This window comes from Salvelinus alpinus, chromosome 9 (assembly GCF_045679555.1).
Source record: "Salvelinus alpinus chromosome 9, SLU_Salpinus.1, whole genome shotgun sequence".
Classification (NCBI taxonomy): Eukaryota; Metazoa; Chordata; class Actinopteri; order Salmoniformes; family Salmonidae; genus Salvelinus; species Salvelinus alpinus.
This window is the reverse complement of record NC_092094.1, coordinates 50,236,560-50,262,011: the sequence shown is the minus strand read 5'-3', so window position 1 is coordinate 50,262,011 and position 25,452 is coordinate 50,236,560. Positions and strand designations below refer to the sequence as shown.

Here is a 25,452-nt window from a genome sequence, read left to right as displayed (position 1 = left end):
ATGCAATGTGATGAGTACGGACACCTGAATAATAAGACTACTGGGCCGGCATCATAAATGAGTCCTAACTGGCACCTATTTCAGTTCACTTCAAACGGAATTGAGTGGTATAAGCAAGTAGGTTGATTACAATAGCTAAAAATAGACCACAATGTGCACAATAATCCCAGTCCCCCTCAGCTTCAGGGAAATGTGGTTGGTTGAGAGGTCAATCTGTTGATTTGGACTTGTCTAAAAGTCCACAATAATATACACATTATTTTCCTAGCCACCGTGCTTCTACATCTGCATTGCTTGTTGTTTGGGGTTTTAGGCTGGGTTTCTGTATAACACTTTGTGACATCAGCTGATGTAAAAAGGGCTTTATAAATCAATTTGATTGATTTTGGAATAGGAATAGTTCCAATCGCCACAGTAATACAGCCATTATGCAACTTATCTGGACTGATTCCAATGACCAAGACAATACAGCCATTATCCAATTCATTTGACTTTATTTGTACTTATAGAGTGAGTGTCCGTCTCCTATTGTGCCAGGGTCATTCTTATTGTGAGCATAACATAGGGGAAGTAGAGGAAACACATTTATGTCTCCTGGTGTTGTGATGGTGACAATCAATTCAGCATCAAAGTGGACAAATAAAAGACAGACAGGGAGGTTTGAAAGCCTCAAGCATTAAATACATAAGGGGGAAAAATGATTGGCAATGACAGATTTGAGGCAATGAGGCAAAGGAAAATGAAGTGACGAGGTTGAGGAGAAGAAAGAGGGAAGAAAGAGAGGGAGGCAAAAAAAACAGAGTTGCACAAAGAAAGGGTTGGTGATGGGGGGTTGGTGGCTAGGAGAGAAAGTCCTCAGAGACAAGCAGATTGAAAGCCGCTCTATTCATCGCTCTCTCCTCCGGCTCTTCTCATGTAAATAGCCCTGCGGTCTCCCAGCTATCCGTCACAGGGCAGAGGAACCCAGGCAGTGCCCTTTACGAGCCTCCCGCACACACAATTGCCCTGCCAACAATTGGGGTGCCAGTGGGGGGTGGGCGGTCACGGTTGGGAGGCCAATCCTGGCGAGAGAAATACTGGAGGATGGATACCGGAGGGGAGAGAAATTAGAGGAATGGCCACCAACACTGAGCCCAGAGAAGCGTACATTGGTTTAGGTTGGCTGTGTTTAATAACATAAGGAAATGTAATGAAATTACAAGAGAAACAGTGTGAGAAATTCAAGAGGCTGTTTGATGTCATTCTCAAGTGTAAAAAAGTTGAGGGTGACGATTTGTTTCTGATTGAGAAAAGAAATAGGACGTCGAGATGCATTTATTTCCTAATAACTTATTCCTTTAAGACCTATTGACACACAGAGATCTTTAGAGGGGGCTATAGCCTAAAGAGTAGTTATTTCAGGACACAGGAAAAGTAGCTGCTGCATGTGCAACAGCTAATGGGGATCCTAATAAACTAAACATAAAGACAATATAAATTACTGAAATGTACTCCAATAGCATATCTGAAAAACATGATTACATGGGATTATTTTTCACTTTGATCCACTTCATGCCTCCACAGTAACTAGTAAAACAATGTAGACATTGTACAAAAACTGGTTGGTTTATCAATATGACACTTGAGTTCAAGACTTTGAGTTATCTTCTATCTCTTGTGGGTGCATTTAAACCAAAAGTGATCTGTATTTCTTAAAATCTAAATGTCAGAAGTATAGGATTGCTGAGTCAAGCAGCAGCACTGGATGGAAGGCACCCAAGACTGAAAAGTATTTGGAATCCATCTGGTGGTAGATAATGGTATAACAACCCAGTCATTATGTAATATATTCGTTTTTCCTCTGACAGGAAATGTCAAGCTGTAACTTTCTACTCCTAAAATGGGACTGGTCAAGCATAACCCATTTGCCAAACCTCAACAATACATGTTCAATTTACACAAAAGTTGTACTCTGCTCAACTCTAACTCCAATCAACTGCAGATATCCAAAGTTGTTTCTCCAAGAAGCAGTCAGACGGTATTAAATCAAAGACATCCAGACTTACATAGAGCAGCATCCAATGTATAAAAGCTTACATTGTTCATGTTAAAACATATTGATACAAAATTCAGCTAGTCTACAACGTCAATGTTTAATTATGTTTGAGCAGCAGACAACTGTTTGCATGATAAAGTTGCTCACAGTATACATACATTGGTAAAGTATTCAGAACCCTTGACTTTTTCCACATTTTGTTATGTTACAGGCTCATTCTAAAATAGATAACATTTAATTTATCTACAAACAATACCCCATCATGACAAAGCAAAAACAGGTTTTTAGAAATTATTGCAAATGTATTAAAAATAAAAAAACAGAAACACCTTATTTACATAAGTATTCAGACTCTTTGCTATGAGACTCAAAATTGAGCTCAGGTACATCCTGTTTCCAATGATCATCCTTGAGATGTTTCTACAACTTGGTGTCCAGCTGTGGTAAATTCAATTGATTGGACATGATTTGGAAAGGCACACACCTGAGAGTGCATGTCAGAGTAAAAACCAAGCCATTTAGATTGAAGGAATTGTACGTAGAGTTCCGAGAGAGGATTGTGTCGAGGTACAGATCTGGGGAAGGGTACCAAATCATTTCTACAGCATTGAAGGTCCCCCAAAACATACACATTCTTAAATGGAAGAAGTTTGGAACCACCAAGACTTCCGAGAGCTGGCTACCTGACCAAACTGAACAATCAGGGGTCACTACAGGGGTCACTGGCTTACTGGTGCTCTTCCATGCCATCCCTAGGAGGGGTGCATCACTTGAGTGGGTTGAGTCACTGACGTGGTCTTCCTGTCAGGGTTGGCGCCCCCCCTTGGGTTGTGCCGTGGCGGAGATCTTTGTGGGCTATACTGGGCCTTGTCTCGGGATGGTAAGTTGGTGGTTGAAGATATCCCTCTAGTGGTGTGGGGGCTGTGCTTTGGCAAAGTGGGTGGGGTTATATCCTGCCTGTTTGGCCCTGCCCGGGGGTATCATCGGATGGGGCCACAATGTCTCCTGACCCCTCCTGTCTCAGCCTCCAGTATTTATGCTGCAGTAGTTTGTGTCGGGGGGCTAGGGTCAGTCTGTTATATCTGGAGTATTTCTCCTGTCTTATCCGGTGTCCTGTGTGAATTTAAGTATGCTCTCTCTAATTCTCTCTTTCTCTCTCAGAGGACCTGAGCCCTAGGACCATGCCTCAGGACTACCTGGCATGATGACTCCTTGCTGTCCCCAGTCCACCTGGCCGTGCTGCTGTTCCAGTTACAACTGTTCTGCCTGCGGCTATGGAACCCTGACCTGTTCACCGGACGTGCTACCTATCCCAGACCTGCTGTTTTCAACTCTCTAGAGACAGCAGGAGCGGTAGAGATACTCGGAATGATCGGCTATGAAAAGCCAACTGACATTTACTCCTGAGGTGCTGACTTGTTGCACCCTCGGCAACTACTGGGATTATTATTATTTGACCATGCTGGTCATTTGTGAACATTTGAACATCTTGGCCATGTTCTGTTATAATCTCCATCCGGCACAGCCAGAAGAGGACTGGCCACCCCTCATAGCCTGGTTCCTCTCTAGGTTTCTTCCTAGGTTTTGGCCTTTCTAGGGAGTTTTTCCTAGCCACCATGCTTCTACACATGCATTGCTTGCTGTTCGGGGTTTTAGGCTGGGTTTCTGTACAGCACTTTGAGATATCAGCTTATGTATTGAAGGGCTATATAAATACATTTGATTTGAACAATCGGGGGAGAAGGGCCTTGGTCAGGGAGGTGACCAAGAACCCGATGGTCACTCTGACAGAGCTCCAGACTTCCTCTTTGGAAATGTTAGATCCTTCCAGAAGGACAACCATCTCTGCAGCACTCCACCAATCAGAACTTTATGGTAGTGGCCAGACAGAAGCCACTCTTCAGTAAAAGGCATGACAGCCCGCTTGGAGTTGGCCAAAAGGCACCTAAAGAACTCAATGATTTTCTGGTCTGATGAAACCAAGATTGAACTTTTTGGCCTGAATGCTAAGCATCACGTCTGGAGGAAACCTGGCACCATCCCTACGGTGAAGCATGGTGGTGCCAGCATCATGTTGTGGGAATGTTTTTCAGCAGCAGGGACTGGGAGACTAATCAGGAACGAGGGAAAGCTGAACGGAGCAAAGTACAAAGATCCTGTTCAGGACCTGACGGGGGCAAAGGTCGACCTTCCAACAGGACAACGACCCTAAGCACACAGCCAAGACAATGCATGAGCGGCTTCGGGACAAGCCTCAATGTGCTTGAGTGGCCCAGCCAGAGCCCGGACTTGAACCCAATCGTACATCTCTGGAGACCTGAAAATAGCTGTGCAGCGACACTCCCCATCCAACCTGACAGAGCTTGAGAGGATATGCAGAGAAGAACGAGAAACTCCCCAAATACAGGTGTGCCAGGCTTGTAGCATCGTACCCAAGACGACTCGAGGCTGTAATCGCTCCCAAAGGTGCTTCAACAAAGTACTGAGTAAAGGGTCTGAATACTTATGTTACTGTTATTATTTTTGGTAATACATTTGCAGAAATTTCTGAACCTGTTTTGCTATAGTCATGGGATAGTATATAGATGGAGGGGAACAAATATTTAATCCATTTTAGAATAAGGCTGTAACGTAACAATGTGGAGAAGGGGTCTGAATTCTTTCCACAACGCACTGTATACATTTGTCTAGTCCTAGAGACAATCCAATAATTCATATGAAAACTAAATATATGGCCTAATACAAGACAAGCATGCAATCCTTTCATGGTCACACTATGAATGCATTGAAACCCCCTGCAGGACCACTGGGCTGTTCCAGAAAACAGGATCATTATATCGATCTGGTTCATTTATAAAGCTGAACTTGAATATGGGTTTTGGTTGTCAAGTAACCCATACCATGCACATTTTACACTTCTGTATTGCTCAAAAATATGAATTAATCTCAGGGTCATCTGACCAACTCAATGATCTTGCATTCTGGAACAGACAGACCCACATACCAACTCAGCACTGATGAGAAACACTGAGTACAATAGGAGAGAAATAACTGGCAAAAAAAACACAGGATTTTATTTGGTAACTTTATTGAAGTCACCCCCCTCCCCCAATTTGTAAAATGAAACCAAACTAATGAATAAAAAAGGGGTGGAAAATAAATAGTTTGTACTGGATTTTGATTTGCCTAGAGTGTTTGTCGAGTCCAAATATCTTTGCACCCAAAAAAAACTCCCAATACCCCCCTCTGTACACCGTCATGCTCTCCCCCAAAAATGTCAATGAACGTTTAGAACAAGGGGTCAATGCCGACCCGTGTGAAATGTCGACTACACACACTAGAAATATCTACCAACATGTTTGGAACACCACTCAGAGTATTCAAATAATTGCTGTACTTCCAAGGGGGCACATGGAACAAACCAAAAAATAAACAGATTAACAATGTCATCCCTTGTTTCTGTTTAAAAACACTCCTGCAGAAAAACTACTGCATATCAGCAATGGATAGTGACACAATAGAACTTCGATGCAAATAAAGAATGGAACTGAATGATGCAATCCCCATCCCCTCAAGAAGTCACCATTTCCTATTGAAACGGAGTCGCAAGGGTCCAAGTAGACCACAAGGAAATCAAGTCTGCTGCTAATACAAAACATAGCAAATCTCATCTGTTGGCCAAGTAAAATACAATTCTAGATTTTTATTAAGCAAGGCGATCCATAGAAAACCAAATGAGTGGGGCTGAGCTGAGGGACCGCAGAGGGCATGGAAGAGGAAGAAAACAGGAGTTCCCCTACCCCATTTAAGAGCGCAAAATTGGGATACATGGGAGGCTTGGTTAGGTGGGTGATTGGTAGGAAACGGGAGATGTTAGAGAATGAGGAATTGGGGGGGGGGGGGGGGGGGGGGATAGTGGGATGATGATGGTCCGTAGAGTGTGTTAAGGTACCACCAGCAGGCAGGGTGCCAGGGGAAGTCTAGATCAGGTCAGCCACATTCATTGGCATCTCTTCTACTGTGGTGTTGTAGAACGTCTCAATGTCCCGGAGTGTGCGCTTGTCCTCTTCAGTCACCATGTTGATGGCGACACCCTTCCTGCCGAAACGGCCTCCTCGCCCGATCCTGGCACACAACAATTAAACACCAGATTAATACGAACCCTGCCGATCGGAATTTAGAAACAAAACGGTAGAGAAATAAATACGATATGAATGAACAAACCAGGAGGAATGAGACCAGGACATTATTGAACAAGTCAGAAAAAGTAGGATACTGGTTTGTGGTTAGCTAGTTAAATTGCAAAGATGTATGAAATGGAGGATGTCAGAAAAGCAGGAATTTCTGGAAAATTCACACCCCAATATGAACCATGTTGATTGCCATAATCAAAACAGCAGTGACATAAGTTATTCCTATGGAGCTTTGTTTTTAATATAACTCAGGGTCCCTCCTACCTGTGAATGTAGTTCTCACGATTGGTTGGCAGGTCATAGTTGATAACCAGAGACACCTGCTGGACATCAATTCCTCGGGCCTGAAAGCAGCAACATCATCAGCACCCCTTGCAATGCCTGACCTCTAGCTGCCATTGCTTTATTACCCTGAACCCTGGTGCAGGCTAGCTTGGTTCCATGTGAATCAGTTGGTAAACGTGTAGCGCCAGCAACGCCAAAGGTTATGGGTTCGATTCCAGAGATAACATACAAAAAATTTGCCAGTAAAACTTTGGTATTACTGAGAATAGGCCAATTCAATAGATCATAGAGGTCACTTACACATTTAATTTCACTGTAAAGGAAGTCACTTTGAATAAAAGGGTTTGCCAAGTTGATTAACATAATAAGAAAAATGATATTTTTTACATTCAACGAATGAAAAGATTCAGGTCACAGTGTGCTCTGCCCAGGTAGTAGGGTGCTCCTGCGTCTCCTGAACTCAACTCACCAGCAGATCTGTGGTGATGAGGACACGGCTGGAGCCAGAGCGGAACTCCCTCATGATCAGGTCCCTCTCCTTCTGGTCCATGTCACCGTGCTGGGAGGAAGGTGTCACACATTTTACATTTAGTACTCTTACGCAGACCCACTTAACGTCAAACAAGACAGTCAAGCCTGGATCTGTGAACACCACAAGCACTTCATTTCACATCATGGAAATCAAAAACCAAGCAATGCTGATCTAACCAGATGGACAGGATGTTTTCCACACAAATAGATGCACTAAGAAGCAATGAGGGAACTTGAGGATTCTGCAGATAATGTAAATGAATGCTGACACCTCAATACAACGTATGACCTCTACAGGATCGGTGAAACCCCCCACGGGACAGTTGAGCTAACGTGTGCTAATGTGATTAGCATGAGGTTGTAAGTAACAAGAACATTTCCCAGGACATAGACATATCTGATATGGCCAGAAAGCTTAAATTCTTGTTAACCTAACTGCACTGTCCAATTTACGGTAGCCATTACAGTGAAAGAATAACATGCTATTGTTTGAGAGCACAGTTATGAACTTAAATGTATCAATAAACCAATTAGGAAAAAGGGAAAAAAAGCAAGCCTTAGCTTTCCTGACTGAGTATATTGGTTCCAGACTTTTATGAAAAGTTGCATATCGCGGGGGCTATTCGATGCTAATGCAGAACGCCACAGAATGTTTTTGTGCAGGTCAAGGGCAGTCAGGTCCGGGGTGAATCAAGGGCTATATCTGCTCTTAGTTGTACTTAAAAAAATAAAAAAAAATGCATGCTTATTTAAGATGGCGAGGAAAGCACTTTTAAAGAGCAACATGGGCATCCTCTACTGATGGGATGAGGTCAATATCCTTCCAGGATACCCGGGCCAGGTTGATTAGAAAGGCCTGCTCGCTGAAGTGTTTTAGGGAGCGTTTGACAGTGATGAGGGGTGGTCGTTTGACCGCAGACCCATAACACACGCAGGCAATGAGGCAGTGATAGCTGAGATCCTGGTTGAAAACAGCAGAGGTGTATTTATAGGGGAAGATGGTCAGGATGATATCTAAGAGGGTGCCCATGGTTACGTATTTAGGGTTGTACCTGGTAGATTCCTTGATAATTTGTGTGAGATTGAGGGCATCTATCTTAGATTGCAGGAGTGTTAAGCATGTCCCAGTTTAGATCACCCAACAGTACGAACTCTGAAGATAGATGGGGGGGGGGTGATCAATTCACATATGGTGTCCAGGGCACACCTGGGGGCTGAGGGGGGGGGGTCTATAACAAGCGGCAACGGTGAGAGACTTGTTTCTGGAAAGGTGGATTTTTAAAAGTAGAAGCTCGAATTGTTTGGGCACAGACCTGGACAGTATGACAGAACTCTGCAGGCCATCTCTGCAGTAGATTGCAACGCCACAACCTTTGGCAGTTCTAGCTTGTCGGAAAATTTTGTAGTTAGGGATGGAATACAGTGTCATCTGTATGTGTGCAGCGCACGCATGTCTACGACTATAACTGTTAGCGATGCTAAGGATAAGACTTCTGGTTGACGGAAAAAGGCTTTCCCAAAAACCTTCATTAACTAGAACATTTTCAGTTTTGTCACAGAACACAATGCCACCGATGTCGCAAGTTGAGGGAGCATGCAACTGGCATGCTGACTGCCGGGATGTCGACCAGAGCTGTTGGCAGAGAATTTAATGTTCCATTTCTTTACCATAAGCCACCTCCAACATAGTTTGAGAGAATTTGGCCATACTTCCAGCAGGCCTCACAACCGCAGACCTTGTGTATGGCGTTGTGTGGGCGAGCGGTTTGCTGATGTCAATATTGTGAACAGAGTGCCCCACGGTGGTGGGGTTATCGTATGGGCAGGCATAAGCTACAGACAACAAATTGCATTTTATCGATTGGCAATTTGAATGCACAAAAATACCATGACATCCTGAGGCACATTTTTTTAAAGGTATCTGTAACCAACAGATGCGTAATCCATATATTAGGGCCTAATGAATATATTTCAATTGACTGATTCCCATATGAATTATAACTCAGTAAAATCTTTGAAATTGTTGCGTTTATATTTTTGTTAAGTATATAAAGGAGGCAAATTTTGGTCAATTTTGCCTGAAACTAAATGACCCTCATTAACCGGTCAACAAAGTTACATTTTTCCTAAACAGTAAAATGACGTGACCAACAGAAAACACCATCAGAGATCTGTATAATGACAAGATGCTTACGTTTCTTCCCCCAAAAATTGGGAGTCGTCCCAAGGCGGAAAGGCAGGCTTGGAAAGGCAAGCCCATAGAAATGCATTGGACAGATTTTGGCGAGCGTGAAACCTCTCGCTTTTTTTCTCTTCCTCTGATACTATACATGCACAAGGACCCATTTTTTTTTATTAAGAGCTTAATGGAAACATGCAACAATAGCATGCCTATCGTCACAGTCAGCCTATTATTGAACATGCAACTCCTGTAATGAAGCAGCTACTAAAACGTCATTTTCAAACATTTGCCCAAATGCAATTAGTTGAAAACGGTTCTAAACGGCACACCTAATGCGAGCAGTTCCATATGTGACCGAGATGAAAATCTGTTAGAAACTTAAAAGGTAATCTAGTAGCAACTACTATGATGGGTTTCTAGTATGACTATTATTGTGCCTTTGGTGTCTGGACAATTAAATCATGTTGATATGAAAACTAATAGAACCAGGGATGCAAACTGGTCAGGGCCCAAAAAGGTGACACTTTTTTTCACTGAAACATGCAAAAAATATCCCTGCTAGGGGGGATAAAAAATAAATATGAAAATATCAGGCTTTAAAATCCTAATTTCTAGTGATTTAGGCTGGATCCCTTCTTGAAATGCAGGTTTTACCTAATTAAACAAAGAATATGATCTACATGATCAGTCTGTGTAAAATAAGTGGTTAATGTGAACCTAACTCACAGCAAAAAGATTTAAAGAAAATAATGTAAATGTTTCCAATGTTATTTGTTGCCTAGACTTTACTGCAAATGACTCCAGTCTTGAGAAAAAAACACACTAATATTGCAGTAAGCCATTACAGCCTTTATAATAGAACGCTTCTGACCACACACACACACATCTAAATATTGCACTTGGGAAACAATACTCTTAAAGTACAAACAGAATGAAACAAACTTAGTTAGTGGCCACTATAGCAGACATCGATCAAGTGCACAAGGCTACCTGCGCAGAAATAACATTCACAGAGTAAAACATTAAATAATCCCCCCTCACTCAAGTGTTACTGTCAAGTTCAACACAACAAAAACAATATATTTGGGCTACACTGCACATTATTACATTGTACACTTTCTGCCTGTTGACATCTGTTCTACAATGTGCCAGCAAAGCATGATAAAATCTTTGCCTCCACGTTTCTATGGATGGAATTTTGCAAGGCTACTTTAAAAGCAAAATAAGATATCAATTTGAAGTAAAACATTCAGGTTTTAAACAATTATACTGCCTCAAGCTCCCAAAGTGGCAGAGGGGAACACTGAAGGTCAACAGTAGGCAGGCTATAGTCTACGCAGCCGAATGGAAGGCGCGCTTTACAAGTTGAGAAATAAAATTAGCTCCTTTTTAAATTGTGGCCACTAAAGTCAACGCGATTGTGTTTAGAATTGTTATTTGTTCCGCAATGACTGGGCTTACAAAAGCAGGTTTCCCTCCAGTAGCCTACAGGCTTTTTGAGGACCTACTCTCCCGACAGATGGTAGGTAGGCTATTCCGCTTCTCAAACTAGGCTCTGTATGCTGTGCGTGTGTGATAAATAAAATGCATGCCGACTAACAAAAATACAAGCGACAACTGAATTCCACAAAATTATGCAAATGACATACAGAACGATAAGCATGACTGGTCAACTGTATTTTCAGCGGATAACCAATTAGCATCTATCGGTAAGACAACACTGTGGGACATGGACAGCGAGCTGGAAGTGCAGGAGCTCTTACCAGGGCAGAGACTGTGAAGTCCCTGGCGTGCATCTTCTCAGTCAGCCAGTCCACCTTTCGGCGGGTGTTGATGAAGATCACAGCTTGGGTGATGGTCAGGGTCTCATACAGATCACACAAGGTGTCCAGCTTCCACTCCTAACAAAGGGGGTTGAATTGAGTCTGAAGACATGGGAAAACTGCAAGCCTAAGACCGGGTCAAGAACACCTATTTCAAGCTATCGTGCCAACCCAAATTACACTATCCATGCTAGGATATTTTGTTTTGATATGACTGTTTTCACATTTTCCTTATCCAGCACAGTTCCAAGCTAGTAACCTGGCTAATGCAGTAAATAGTCTCAGCGCAGTAGTGTGAAAGGGGTACACTACACAAAAAATTGATATTACAGTATTAGCAAATGTCCAAATTATGAAGAGCATGAGGTTGCTTTTAAGTTAAAGTTGTGGAGAGGGACAAAGAGGCCAGCCATAGTGGAGAGCAGTCGACTTCCTCTGCCAAAGAACATTGTTTCTCCAACAGCTTGGGAGACGCCATAAAGAGGCCAAGTGAGAGGTTTCACTCTAGTCTACATCTGTCCAAAATAAGGCCAATGTGTTTCTTGTCGCCCGCCTTCGGGACGACTCCCATTGTTAGGGCGGAGACATGAGCATCTCTTCATTATATACAGATCTGGAGACGCAGAGGGAACTTGGGACCCCAACAACATTTCCAAAGTGCTCAAGAGGATATAGCTAAACTCACCATTAGTCACTGTAGCAAGCTCTTTTCATACAAAATCAACCATCTTGATAATCAAATACTACAATTTTAAGAAAGGAAAGGCCATTTTTAAATGTCTCATTGATTATCATTCCATGTTAACAGGACAGTTACTGTGTTGTATTGACCAAATGGGGCTACTTCATGACTTGACTTATTCCTGTTAGTAGAGCAAAGAGCCTCACAAGATTGTAATAACGAGCATATAAAAAGAGCAATACATTCATTATACGTGTGTGTACACACACACACACACACACACACACACACACACAGTATAACATGCCTCCATTACAGCAATACCTCTTTCTCCACGTTGATGTAGAACTGGCGAATACCCTCCAGGGTGAGCTCTTCCTTCTTCACCAAGATACGGATGGGCTCACGCATGAACTTCTTGGTGACCTCCAGCACATCCTGAGGCATAGTGGCAGACAGGAGCACCACCTGGAAAACAGGGGTGAGAAAGGTATTAGCTCTATAGCGCAATCACTTGACAAAGGAATACATGGGTCATTGAAGATTACTATGGGGTGCTCAGCTGTTCATCTCCCTCTTGCTAACTCTTTCTCTAGGAGCACTACCAGGGAGGAGGGTTTGGACAAGTACTAGCTAAGATTGAGAAAAGCACAGTACATTCTACTTGATTTTTTAAAATTCTATATTCCCATAGATGCTTAATTGACCCTTTGCTATGCCCCGCCCCAGAATGTGGGGAACCAATCGCAATGCTCCAATGGACAGCAACTGCCGTCGAGCCTGACACTTGGAACAAGATCACGTTTAAGTCGCATGAAAGCCAGCGTCAAAAATAGTTATTCAAAAAATGTATTGTTTAAATGGCTAAATAATTGAACAGTGCAGCAGAAGTACTTGCTACTGTGATTCCTGAAATGCAGAGCATGTTGGGCAGGTGGGAGCGCTGGGCCAGTAACCCGAAACGTTGTTGGATCAAATCCCTGAGCTGGTAAAAATCTGTCGTTCTGCCCCAGAGCAAGGCAGTTAACCCATTGTTCCCGGGCACCGATGACGTGGATGTCCATTAAGGCAGCCCCCCGGCACCTCTCTGATTCAGAGAGGGTTGAATGCGGAAGACATTTCAGTTGAATACATTCAGTTGTACAACTGACTAGGTATCCTCCTTTCCCCTTTTCTAATCCAAAATTAAAAACTTCTGTTACAATATTTGCTAGCTCAGCTGTCTAGACTCAGTCTCATTAAACACCAAACCTTGCTAACGCTAGCTAGGCACGTAATACAACTTCTTCTCGAAATGTGTTAGCTAGCTAAGTTAGCAATGTTATGAAAACAACTCCCATCTGCTGTACACATCAGGATACGATGAGAGCACTAGTGAATTCAGAATATTTCAGTGACTAGCTACACTACAAAGCAATTGCAATGACAATTCACAACATACCCAAGAGTTTCCTGATTAGCAAGGGGTAGTCTGTAGGGATGTGCATCTTTCCCTTTCAAGACGATTCGATACGCATCTATACTGAACAAAAAAATAAAACGCAACATGTAAAGTGTTAGTCCCATGTTTTAAGCTGAAATAAAATATCCCAGAAATGCTTCATACGCACAAAAATAATTTCTCTCAAATTTTGTGCACAAATTTAAAAAAACAGTATCATCATTACATAGGCGCACCTTGTGCTGGGGACAATAAAACACCACTCTAAAATGTGCAGTTTTGTCACACAAGACAATGACACAGATGTCTCAAGTTGAGGGAGCCTGCAACTGGCATGCCAACTGCAGGAATGTCCACCAAAGCGGTTGCCAGAGAATTTAAATGTTAATTTCTTTACAATAAACCGCCTTCGTCGTTTTAGAGAATTTGGCAGTACGTCCAACCAGCCTCACGTGTAACCACGCCAGCCCAGGACTTACACATCCTGCTTCTACACCGGTGGGATCGTCTGAGGGGAGTGCTGAGGAGTATGTCTCTCTGTAATAAAGCCCTTTGGTGAAAAAAACAAACAAAAACATGTTCTGATTGGCTGGGCCCCGCTCCCCATTGGGTGGGCCTGCAGCGCACCTGTCTAGTCATGTGAAATCCAGAGATTAGAGCCTAATGAATTAATTTAAATGGTCTGATTTCCTTACATGAACTGTAATTCAGCAAAATTGTTGAATGTTGCATTTATATTTGTATTCAGTGTAGATGCATGGGATCCAATACGTTTGTATTTTGAAACTACTCCGTTTCATTAGAGCAGGGATCTGGCGGCCCCGGATCAATCTCTATTATTTTTTTACTCAGTCAGGGTCTGAACTTACTGTTGAGCGTTAGAAGAGTAGAATACACAATGTGAAATGTAGTTTTTAAAATTAGTCTAATGGGCAGTTATCTAAAATTGTAGTAAACATTGTTGAATTACCAACCAGTGGGCACCTGTCGATTTTGATAGTCACTCAGATACCATATAAAAAAAGCTAATATTTTCTCTGCACCCTGTAGGTCTACAGACCTGCATGCCATTGCTGCCTCATGAGTTCAGATTGTGGCCCCCACCCCCATCAAAGTTGCCCATCCCTGGATTAGAGGAATGAATTGATGCACTAACATTTGCTGTAGGGCTGACCCCATTTAGACGACTGGTCAGTCAATAGGCTGTTGGTCGACCGAGATGTCTTTAGTCGCCTGTCTGAGTGGACTGATCCATTGTGGAGGCCTTGTGGATGGCACAGTCCATCATTAAGACACGTGCTACTGAAATTGTATATGGTTATATTACATAAGAACAATGGTGCAACACCAATAAAAATACTATTTTATAAAAGGCGCTTTCTCCCGCGTTGGACAGCGGTCGCTGTCCGTGGTTCTGAAACACCAGTGAACTGTTGAATTTGCGCCTTTTCCTAGACCATGTTGCTATGTGCATAACAGCAAAAGTTAATCAGCATATTGGTGTGGAGAACGATGCAGTGGAGGCAGCAGCAGAGTTAGGAGACGAGAAAATAGCTTGCCTTAATTGTCCAAGAAAAGTGAGGAGAGAGGAAACCAATTTAATTAGGTCAATAATCAATAGCCTAACTTCTAAAATGTGCCTGGCTTTATAAATCATCCATATATATCTACAGAAATAAGACAGATCCTTATTCTGTTGCCTGTTTGTTTAATAGCCTGATTTTGTGAGCATCTAGCCTCACGCAACCACACGATCTCAAGAGGGCTCCCGAGTGGCACAGTGGTCTAAGGCACTGCATCTCAAGGCTAGAGGTGTCACTATAGACCCTGGTTCGATCCCAGGCTGTACTACAATTGGCCGTGATCTCAGAGCGGCGCACAATTTGCTCAGTGTCGTGAGGGTTTGGCCGGGGTAGCACGTCACTGTAAAATAGAACAGCCAATATGGTATTAGAATGGATTTAGTGTCGTTTACACGGTTCCAAATTGTCAGAAACAGCTGTTGATATCCTTTTGAATGATGTCTGTGAGTATAACAGAACTCATATGGCAGGCAAAAACCTGAGAAAAAAATCCAACCAGGAAGTGGGAAATCTGAGGTTTGCCTATCCAATATACAGTGTCTATGGGGTCATATTGCACTTCCTAAGGCTTTCACTAGATGTCAACAGTCTTTAGAACCTTGTTTGATGCTTCTACTGTGAGGATGAGAGCTGATTGAGTCAGGGGTCTGGCAGAGTGCCACGAGCTCACTCAGGCGCGCCCCCGTGAGAGGTAGCTGCGTTCCATTGCATTTCTAAAGACAAAGGAATTCTCCGGTTGAAACATTATTGAAGATTTATGTTAAAAACATCCTAAAGATTGATTCTTTCCATCGTTTGACATGTTTCTACGAACGTTAATGGAACTTTTTTACTTTTCGTCTGGCCTGCGTGTCATGAATTTGGATTTTTGAACTAAACACGTGAACAAAAAGGAGGTGTTTGGACATAAATGATGGACTTTATCGAACAAAATACAAACATTTATTGAGGAACTGGGATTCCTGGGAGTGCATTCTGATGAAGATCAAAGGTAAGTGAATATTTATATTTATAATGCTATTTCTGACTTCTGTTGACTCCACAACATGGCGGGTACCTGTATGGCTCGTTTTACTTTCCGCAAAGTTTTTTTGAAATCTGACACAGCGGTTGCATTAAGGAGAAGTTTATCTAAAGTTCCATGTGAAACACTTGTATCTTTTATCTATGTTTATTATGAGTATTTCTGTAAATTGATGTGGCTCTGCAAAATCACCGGATGTTTTGGAGGCAAAACATTACTGAACATAACGTGCCAATGTAATTTTTTGGGGGGGGGGATATAAATATGAACTTTATCGAACAAAACATACATGTATTGTGTAACATGAAGTCCTATGAGTGTCATCTGATGAAGATCATCAAAGGTTAGTGATTAACTTTATCTCTATTTCTGCTTTTTGTGACTCCTCTCTTTGGCTGGAAAAATGGCTGTGTTTCTGTGACTAGGTACTGACCTAACAATCAGATGGTGTGCTTTCGTCGTAAAGCCTTTTTGAAATCGGACACCGTGGTGGGATTAACAACAAGTTTATCTTTAAAATGGTGTAAAATACTTATGTTTGAGGAATATTAATTATGAGATTTCTGTTTGAATTTGGCGCCCTGCACTTTCACTGTTGTCATCCGTTAACAGGATCTCAGCCGTAAGAAGTTAAACATGCCACTGGCTTTGAGTAAAGCCAGTGTGTATATATGCGGATGACTCAACACTACACGCATCAGCTACTACAGTGAGCAAAATCACTGCAACACTCAAAGAGCTGCAGTTAGTTTGAGTGGGTGGCAAGGAATACGTTTGTCCTAAATATTCCAAAAACTAAAATCTTTGTATTAGGGAGAAATCATTCACTAAACCTCAACTAAATCTTGTCATAAATAATGTGGAAACTGAGCAAGTTGCGGTGACTAAACTGCTAGAGTAGACCTGGATTGTAAACTCATTGTCAAAACATGTTGATACAACAGTAGCTAAGATGGGGAGAAGTCTGTCGATAATAAGAAGCTCCTCTGCCTTTTTAACACTATCAACAAGGCAGGTCCTACAGGCCCTAGTTGTCACACCTGGCCTACTTTTCAGTCGTGTGGTCAGGTGCCACAAAAAGGGACCGCTGATAATTACAATTGGCTCAAAACAGGGCAGCACAGCTGGCCCTAAAATGTACATGGAGAGATAACAATAATATGCATGTAAATCTCATGGCTCAAAGCTGAAGAGACCGACTTACACACGACTTGTTTTGTAAGAAGTGTTGACATGCTGAATGCACCGAGGTGTCCGTTTAAACTAGTAGGACACAGCTGACACCCATACATACCCCACAAGACATACCAGAGGCCTCATACGGTTTCAGCCACTATTCTTGTTTTAGACATGCTACTCATTTAAAACTGTCTGAAACGGGCATGGACAAGGAGTCTTGCAAATGGTTGAAGAGCCATCTGACCGACAGGACTATGCTTTCTGATGCTGTCAAGTCTAGTTTCCTCGATATTACGAAAGGTGTGCTGCAGGGGTTGGTATTGAGACCTGTTCTCTTTACTGTTTATATAAATAATATTGGTCTATGTATTAAATCCTGTAATACTCATCTGTATGCAATACATTTTTGTATGCTATTGCAACCAAGCTATGTTAGAGCTGCAATCTGATTTTGTTGCATTACAGAAAGCACTTGATTTAAAACTTGTACTTAATGCAGGCAAACTAAATACATGTTCTCTAATTCACAGAAATTTCTCAGACGGGCTACAGTCTTTCATTGGATAGCTCTCATTGAAAGGGTTCCTGCCTATAAATATCTGTCTCTTTGGATTGATAAAGATCTAACGTTTAACAAAATATACTGATGACCTAGTTAAAAAGCTAAGATTTGAAGTTTTTTTTTTTTTTTAAATAGATCTTGCTTCTCCATTAACAGCAGGTAGCAGATTGTGCAGTCAACTTTCCTGACAGTTCTTGACTATGGTGACACCATTTACAAGAATGCAGCAACTACTCTCAAACCAATGGATGCAGTCTACCATAGCGCCCTTCGCTTTATTACAGGTGACAGTTTTAATATTCATCACTGCATCCTTTATCAGAAGGTCAGCTGGACCTCACTAAAGTTCTGTAGATCACTTCATTACTCCCTTCTTGTTTGCAAAGCTCTGCTCCACAAGCTTCCAACATAACTTACTTCACTGTTGAAATACAAAAATATGAGCTACCACACTCATTCACAGGGTTGGTTAACTCTTGAGTTCCCACTTGTCTCAAAAAGTTAGGTAAATCCGTCTTTAGTTTTAACGCGCCACAGTTATGGAATACCTTACAAAACAAATTACACCTGGATTCCCTGGTGCCGATGGGGTAGTTTAAAACTGTTTAATGAAGTGTGCAATTGTTTCAATTGACCATTATAACTTGTAATAACCTGATGTAATGTATTTATAGCTGTCTTGTAGTTGATCTTTGTTGCAAATGAGACATAACACTGGTCTCAATTGGGCTACATTGAATAAATAAAAGTAAATAAAAATTGCAGAGGCTTCAGGTAGAGTATAACTTCCTAATGTACTGTTAGACACAATCTGTCTTCATACCTGTGTGCTAGTGCCAAGCTTCTGGAAAATCTCGTAGATCTGGTCCTTGAAACCCCGGCTCAACATCTCATCAGCCTCGTCCAGGACAAACATCTTGATGTACTTAGCAGCTGAGGGGGAAGATGAGCACTTGGTTTAGACAAAACTTGGAACACAAAAAATGTATTGTCAATAATCTGCAGTAAACAAAAACATACAGCTGTAAACAATGTTGAGAAAAGTTGAACAGTTGTTATCTGAACAAATCTGGCAACAAAAAGAAACACACGGACATCACTCACAGAGGAACTTGCGGTTCAACATGTCGAACACGCGGCCTGGTGTTCCAACCACTATGTTGGGAGCCTCAGCCTGGAGCTTTGTCACCTCGTTGCGGACGTTGGTTCCGCCGATACAGGCATGGCACGAGGCTCCCATGTAGTCGCCGAGGGCCAGGATCACTTTCTGGATCTGTTGAAGAGGGGGATGTCAATCAAACTCAAAGCCAGCAGTTGTCACAAAGTACTTTTACAGGAACACAGCCTAGGCTAGGGAGCAAGCAGAAGCACAGTGGCCAGGGAAAGTTTCCTTTGGCACGTATTTGTTTACATGTCCATAGTCTCTTAGTAGGTAGGGCAAACCCATTTTGGCGATTTTTGGTATATCATTCAAATCAATCACAGCATGCGTTTGGACTCATTCAGCAGTTAGCACCTGATTAAGAACAATACAAAATGTTGAAAGTTCAATTTATATTTATAAAACTAACGTTGAAAATGATGCTGTCGCTGCTTCCTGATAAAACATTTCGATAAAATAGCCCAATGTCAAATCACAGCGTGAAAGTGTCCAAATCAATAACAAATATGCAGAAACAGTTTGTGATATTTGTATTTATTATGGATCCCCTGAATGAGTCCAAAAACATGCTGTGGTTGATTTTGATGATACCAAAAATCACCAAATTGGGTTTGCCCTGCCTACTATGCCATGGACATGTAAACTTAGTCAAATATGTGCCAAAGGAAGCATTCCTTGGCCACGGAGCTTACGCTTGCTCCCTAGTTTAGGCTGTGTTACTGTAACAGCACTTTGTGACAACCGCAAAATTACAGGGATCCATAATAAACACGAGTATATCACAAACTGTTTCCGCATATTAAGGCAGGTATGTATTGTAATGTTTAAAATAAATATATTTCACAACACACTAAGTGTGTGCCCTCGGGCCACTACTCTACCACCACACAAAATCCATATGTACATGTGTTTAGAGCATATGTTGTCATGCGTGTGCATCTTTAGTCTAAACTGTTCAATAAGGTGTGAAAAACGAAATGTACTCTACACATACATGTGCAACAGTAGTGATATTACTTGCATTTCTCTCTTCTTCTGGCGAGCACTTTATAAAACTGCACACACACAAACACTTCTTTTGACAAGTGGCAATAAATAACTAATCGATGAGGGAGGGATGGATATGCGCTGTGGAAACTACCACAAAAACTGGGGATATTTTCACATCACAGGTTGGAGGACAATCAGCAGAACACAGCCGGCTACATTTTGAGACGGGGGTCACCGAAACAGAAAAGCGACACTCAATCACTCAAATCGATTATCATGTTGAAATCAATTGTGCGAGAGGGGGGAGATGAGGTTACACATTCTGTTAAAACGAACAGCTCAAAAACCTGAAGAATCTGGCAATAATGTTTCTGTCACTGGTTAGAGAACAATCGGTAGAAGACTGCTAGCTACATTTTGAAGTGTTGCATTTTGATTCAAGTGGGTCGCCAATGCAGTAAGTAACGCAACACTTTTTTTGTTAATCACTTTCATCGATATCACGCTGAAATCAATAGAACTGGGGCAAACATTTGGCGTGTGGAGCAATTTAAACTAATACCATTCAACGGTCACACGGAAACCTGGAATAATAACCTATAAAATGGTTGGTTAGATGACAACTTGTAGAAGGCTTAAAATCTGTGTTTTGGAACGTTGGATGTTTATTTCGGGAGGTTGCCATCATGGAAAAGTGAACAAACCACTTTTTCTGGTAGCTTCGACTAATCATGACGCGGCAGAGGATATCAACAGTGACAACTGTTGGCTGCCATTTAAAGCCAGGTGTACGCTACATGACTCTCAAAACCCTAACACCGCTGAGCCTCTCACATTAAAAACTACCGTCTTTCCTGTAGTGTTTAGCCAACGTAGTGGTGCACACTAAACAACGTGGCACAGGTGGGGGGTCACACACTACAAGATTCTTCACTTGGTTTTGAGAATACTCGACACCACGCCGTCTCACGAAAACAATAATGGGATTAGATTTAACATAGCTACAACGAGCTGTGGCTCAAAGCAGCCTCAAACGTTTTCAGTCACATTCACGCGTCCCATAGAGTTGAAATATCTAGCCAAAATTGCTTGTGAATTTCAGAGCTGTAACAATGACAATTTGGCTTTGGCTAAAGACAACTACAAATGCATACTAGTAGTAGTCATTGCACCTGCTCGAGAATACACATTCTGGGTGACGCAAAACAACATCAACTCCCTGGCGAGCTCTCATTGGCTATTGCTGATGACCATTCTCAAAACGTGTCCTTGCACATCTCACACTAAAAGAGCATTGCAAATTGTGCCGATAAAAATCAAACATGTTTGAAAATATCGGGATGTCTGGGACTGCTCAAAGACTAGATTGGTAGCCCTCAGATTGTGTCTGACCTGTTCACATTAAAAACGAGCATCGGTGACAGCTGCACCCCCCAAGTAGGCAACGACATGGGGATTTTGTTTCTCCGATCTCAAAAACTTCTGGGACAGCTAAATCGTGGCCAAAATCGTGTAATGTACCCCCGGCTTAAGTGATAATTTGGCTGTCAAATCCGTGTACTGGTGTGTGGCCAGTGACCTTTATAGAGAGAATGTCCCTAATTGTTTGTGTCTTATGAGAGTTTGAAAATGAACTCAGTTCCAAGTCCTGCGCACCCCATTGGTTTTGTACAGTTGATTATGCGAAGTTAATGATCTGTATTAAGCAATTGATCTTATGTCACCAATTGATGTGATGACTTAAGTTTTATACTATCACCACCAATCTGAGCAAAAAAAAGGATGTGGATTTCCACTACATTTTATGGAGTGAAAATGCAAGCTTGTGTAAGGCAGTAAAATCTGTCCACATTAGGGAGATTAGCGCAATATAAAATAATTCAAATGTCAATTTAAGATGTTTTGTTGCCCGCTCTATTGATCACAAATTGAACCATTCAGAGAGTTTAAAAGGACACGTCAAGATTTTTCAGAGTAAGATGAACTCATGGATACCATTTCTATGTCTCTGCATGTAGTTAGAAGGAAGATGCTAACTAGCGCAATGTCTGGAAGTCTATGCTACCTACTAGCTTGATAGTACTAGTAGATAGCGCAATGACTTGAAGTCTATGGTAACACTAGCTGGCATTGGCTCACTAAACTACCTCTAATATTCTTCATACTGGATGCAGAAACATAAAAATGGAATCCACGAGTTCATCAGACTCTGGGGAAGCTGATAAAGCGCTTCACTGCCAAAATCCCAAAGAATCCCTTTGAAAATGCTCTCTAACAATTTAACCAGGCGCTCTAGAGCCTCCGTAGTGTCAGTGCATTAGCCTGAACATTTGACTTCCCTAATCTAAGTCACATTTTAAGTACTTCCATGTTCAAGATAATTTTAGCATACATGTTCATTAGTTTGTTAGTCGTCATCGGACAAGCAACAATACTTTTGTAACTCATGAGTTTGTGCCCTTTACATGAACCAGCCTGTTGCTCGCTGCACAGGCTGTTGGGAAGAATCTCTCTCTCTCATCCTGACAGATACAAGACCCAAACACACCGCCTTGCCCAGTGACAGGGGTGGCACATCACAGCATCAGGCTACAGGGTTTGATTCACACTATAGAGCAGAGTCAAGCTGTACTGTGCTGGCTATTCAGCCAGCATAGGCTGCTAGAACACTGCTGAAAGGCCCACGTGATATTAAAATATTAGATCCAGCATGGTACGTTTGAGTTGGCCCGACAGTGTGTAAAGGGTACAGAAGTTGCATTTAAATGTGGACTATTTTTAGGGCAATTTAAGTGTGTGTAACCTGCCTGCTGAGCCAGCTCTCGGGTGGGGGCGAGGACCAGGGCCTGGGTGCCCTTCAGCTCGATATCAATCTGCTGGAGGATGGAGATGGCGAACGTGGCAGTCTTCCCTGTGCCGGACTGGGCCTGTGCAATGACATCATAACCTGGTGGGGAAGGAAGGCTGGTATTCATTAGTGGACACCATAACAAAACACTAACAGAAAAAAGTCTAATGTTTCTTATTGGACAAATTCAGACCGGTCCCGCCCAGTTGGTTCCTAGTGAATATGACCATGGATAAGTTTTATAGGCATTTGGTTCACTGTTTAGACTCATGATTGAGAAAGTCTCCAAACCTGACACGTAGGATGCGATGGAATAAATAAAAGCCAGTGTACTATGATCAAGGAAACCTAATGTTCCACATAGGAATGAAGAGGATTAATTAAGTATAGAAGCAACTTCCGTCAGCGACAACTTAGGCTAGATATTGACAGAAAAAGACAACAAAAATCAACACTATTGGTATTGAAGTTATACCCATCTTGATAAGTTGATGGAAACGAACATACATGCAGAGGTCTCCTACACACAATATCCTGTGTGTGGGAGTTGATTTTAGGAAACTTGAACTTACCCTTGATACAAGGGAGGATGGCCCTCTGCTGAATGGCAGATGGTTTCTCAAAACCATAGGCATAGATTCCTCTCAGGAGAGTCTCACGCAGGGCCATCTCATCGAAGCTGTCCACAATCTCATTCCAGTTACTCTGTGGAGAGAGAAAAATACCAGACCACGGTTAGTGTATATAGTACCCAGATACTGTACTCCTTACAGACTCCCAGTACTGTTTTACTGCCAGAGGAGATGGAAAACCAAGCATGACCCTGATTGTGGGCGTGAGATGTATGTATCGTCGCCTCCACCCCATTGGACTACATGCCGTTCAAATATTCAACAATTTAACTGGTCCCTTCACCCAACTTTTGACAAACCTGCCTGACAAACAAAACATTTAACTTTACCTCAATGATGCCATCTGGCTCCATGCCCTCAGGGCCATTGTCTCTGTTGGAGAGGTCTCTGGAGGGAAACGTCCACATGTCAATACATTTGTTTCATAACACATTAGCAAATTCTAATGACATCATGAACAAAAACATTTCTAACCAGAAATGTATCATTGGTCTAATGCCAGAGAATGATTGTAATGGGCATGACATGAAGTGCCATTGACTGCATCGAAGCCCCCCATGTATAATAAACTCGCATAAGATATTGGTGCTGGCGACCAACGATGCAGAAGTTGGGGCACACACACAACCAAATTTGTGACGCTACTCAATTTAAAAAATATATATATTTCATTAAGTCTTCTCAATGCAGACGACTCGAACACGCCCATGCAGTTTACTTGCACTCAGGGAGATTTTGAATAGAATAATGGTCATGGTGGATACATTGGTGGTGCTTCTCTGGCTGGTTAGGCCCGAGTGCTCATGGTGGATAACACATTGGTGGGGGTTCGCTAGCTAGCTAGGCCCGAGGGGAAATGTAAATGATATAACTACTAACTTTGGCTAGCTAAGAAGCAAAACGACACATTCAACAGGGATAGCTAACCATACTAATTGGAAGTAACAGTCACTCAACCGGATAGCCCATCCGATAGAAAATCCTTCAATTTTGTAATAAAGAAAAAAATACATATAACGCACCGCCACCAGGCCTAGCAACCCTTTACCCGAAAAGCATGTGCTCGTAGCGCACAAGGTTAGCTGAAAGGGTTGCTCCACCAAAAGAACAAGCGACCCAGCAAGCTCGTACGCATAATATTTCGGATAAGAACTGTAGCTAGCGAGACACTAGCTACCTGGAGTTGGTGTTAATAGTTCACGTCTGTTAGTTAACGTAACTAAACGTGACCAAAGACACTGCTGGGCAGGAACTAATTTGTGCACCATGGCGGGGCTCGCTGGAGATACAGGCCACCATTTTCCCGCAACCTCTGTCTGGTGTTCGCCTGCCAAATTAGAACTAGTTAGCCATCTTAACCGATGTTAGCAGTTCGCCTTCACCGAGCATGACTCAATTAACGTTCGTGGGCTGGCCAGCAAATCAGTGTTTACAATAATACAGGGCACAATATGAGCCAACTACCTAACTAACATGGTATAACGTGAAAATGTACTACGGTCTTGCAGTTAGACCTGGCCAGCTAGCTAGTGGCTCCAACACGGCTACCACTAGCCAGTTTACAGTTGCTAACGTTAGTTAGCACTAAAGCGACAGCACAAGGAAACCATTCATGTTTCATTTTATAAAGGAATTGCGGGGCTGACCGCGTTATTTCATCTAGCCATGTGTAACTGGTTATAATAAAACAATGGAACAATTTGCAGGATTCTTTACCTCTCTTCATAATCTGCCGACATTATCACAAAGGGCGAATACGCCGCGAAAATGTTTTATATACCACAACGTGGTTTGGAAAGCTCAAGTTTTGATTGCTGAAGGGGACTATCATTCAATATTGGCAACACCCAGAGTCATATGTTTAAACCCATTGTGACATATTATTGGCTATCTAAGAAGTCACTAAACGTATGGTCTCCGCCTTTATTTGACCATAATAGGAGCGAAAAGGAGGACTCGACATTTGGTTCCTCCCCAGCAACAACACCATTGGAAGCAGAGACCCTAATAAATGACTAATTCTATGATTAGAACCAACATAACAAACACTGCTTTCATTTCATTTGTTGATTATGAGGCATAATACAATACACTATTTGAACTCCACTAGCCATTACCTTATCACAAGATAGACAATTAGAAACCAGGGGCCTGTTGCACAAAACTAGGATAAGGGATTAAGCCAGGATATCTTGGTGATCCTGGCTCAATTGATCCATAATCCGGTTGCACTAAAGATGGATAGGGGGCAGGAGGATATGTTATGGTATAAATTACCATGGAGATTTATTCTGTGGAGC

The 25,452-nt window shown here is 42.2% G+C and overlaps 1 protein-coding gene across 1 annotated transcript; it reads right to left on the bottom strand.

The window, feature by feature from the left end:
- Positions 1-5,106: 5,106 nt before the first annotated feature.
- LOC139530291 (eukaryotic initiation factor 4A-I-like) lies at positions 5,107-25,015 on the bottom strand. Its single transcript, XM_071326547.1, has 11 exons — positions 24,869-25,015; positions 23,482-23,539; positions 23,093-23,225; positions 22,480-22,619; positions 18,625-18,793; positions 18,344-18,453; positions 12,056-12,199; positions 10,990-11,127; positions 6,983-7,072; positions 6,493-6,572; positions 5,107-6,160 (listed from the first exon to the last, which is right to left on the bottom strand). The coding sequence occupies exons 1-11, from the start codon at positions 24,889-24,891 to the stop codon at positions 6,016-6,018; spliced, it is 1,230 nt and encodes a 409-aa protein (XP_071182648.1). The 5' UTR covers positions 24,892-25,015; the 3' UTR covers positions 5,107-6,015.
- Between the last annotated feature and the right edge of the window lie 437 nt (positions 25,016-25,452).

Coding starts and splice junctions, on each gene's coding strand:
- LOC139530291 (XM_071326547.1), bottom strand. CDS start 24,891: ATGTCGGCAGATTATGAAGAGAG. Junction 18,794..22,479: donor CCCGAGAGCTGGCTCAGCAG/GCAGGTTACACA, acceptor CCTCTTCAACAG/ATCCAGAAAGTGATCCTGGC. Junction 11,128..12,055: donor ACATCAACGTGGAGAAAGAG/GTATTGCTGTAA, acceptor CCCCTTTGTTAG/GAGTGGAAGCTGGACACCTT.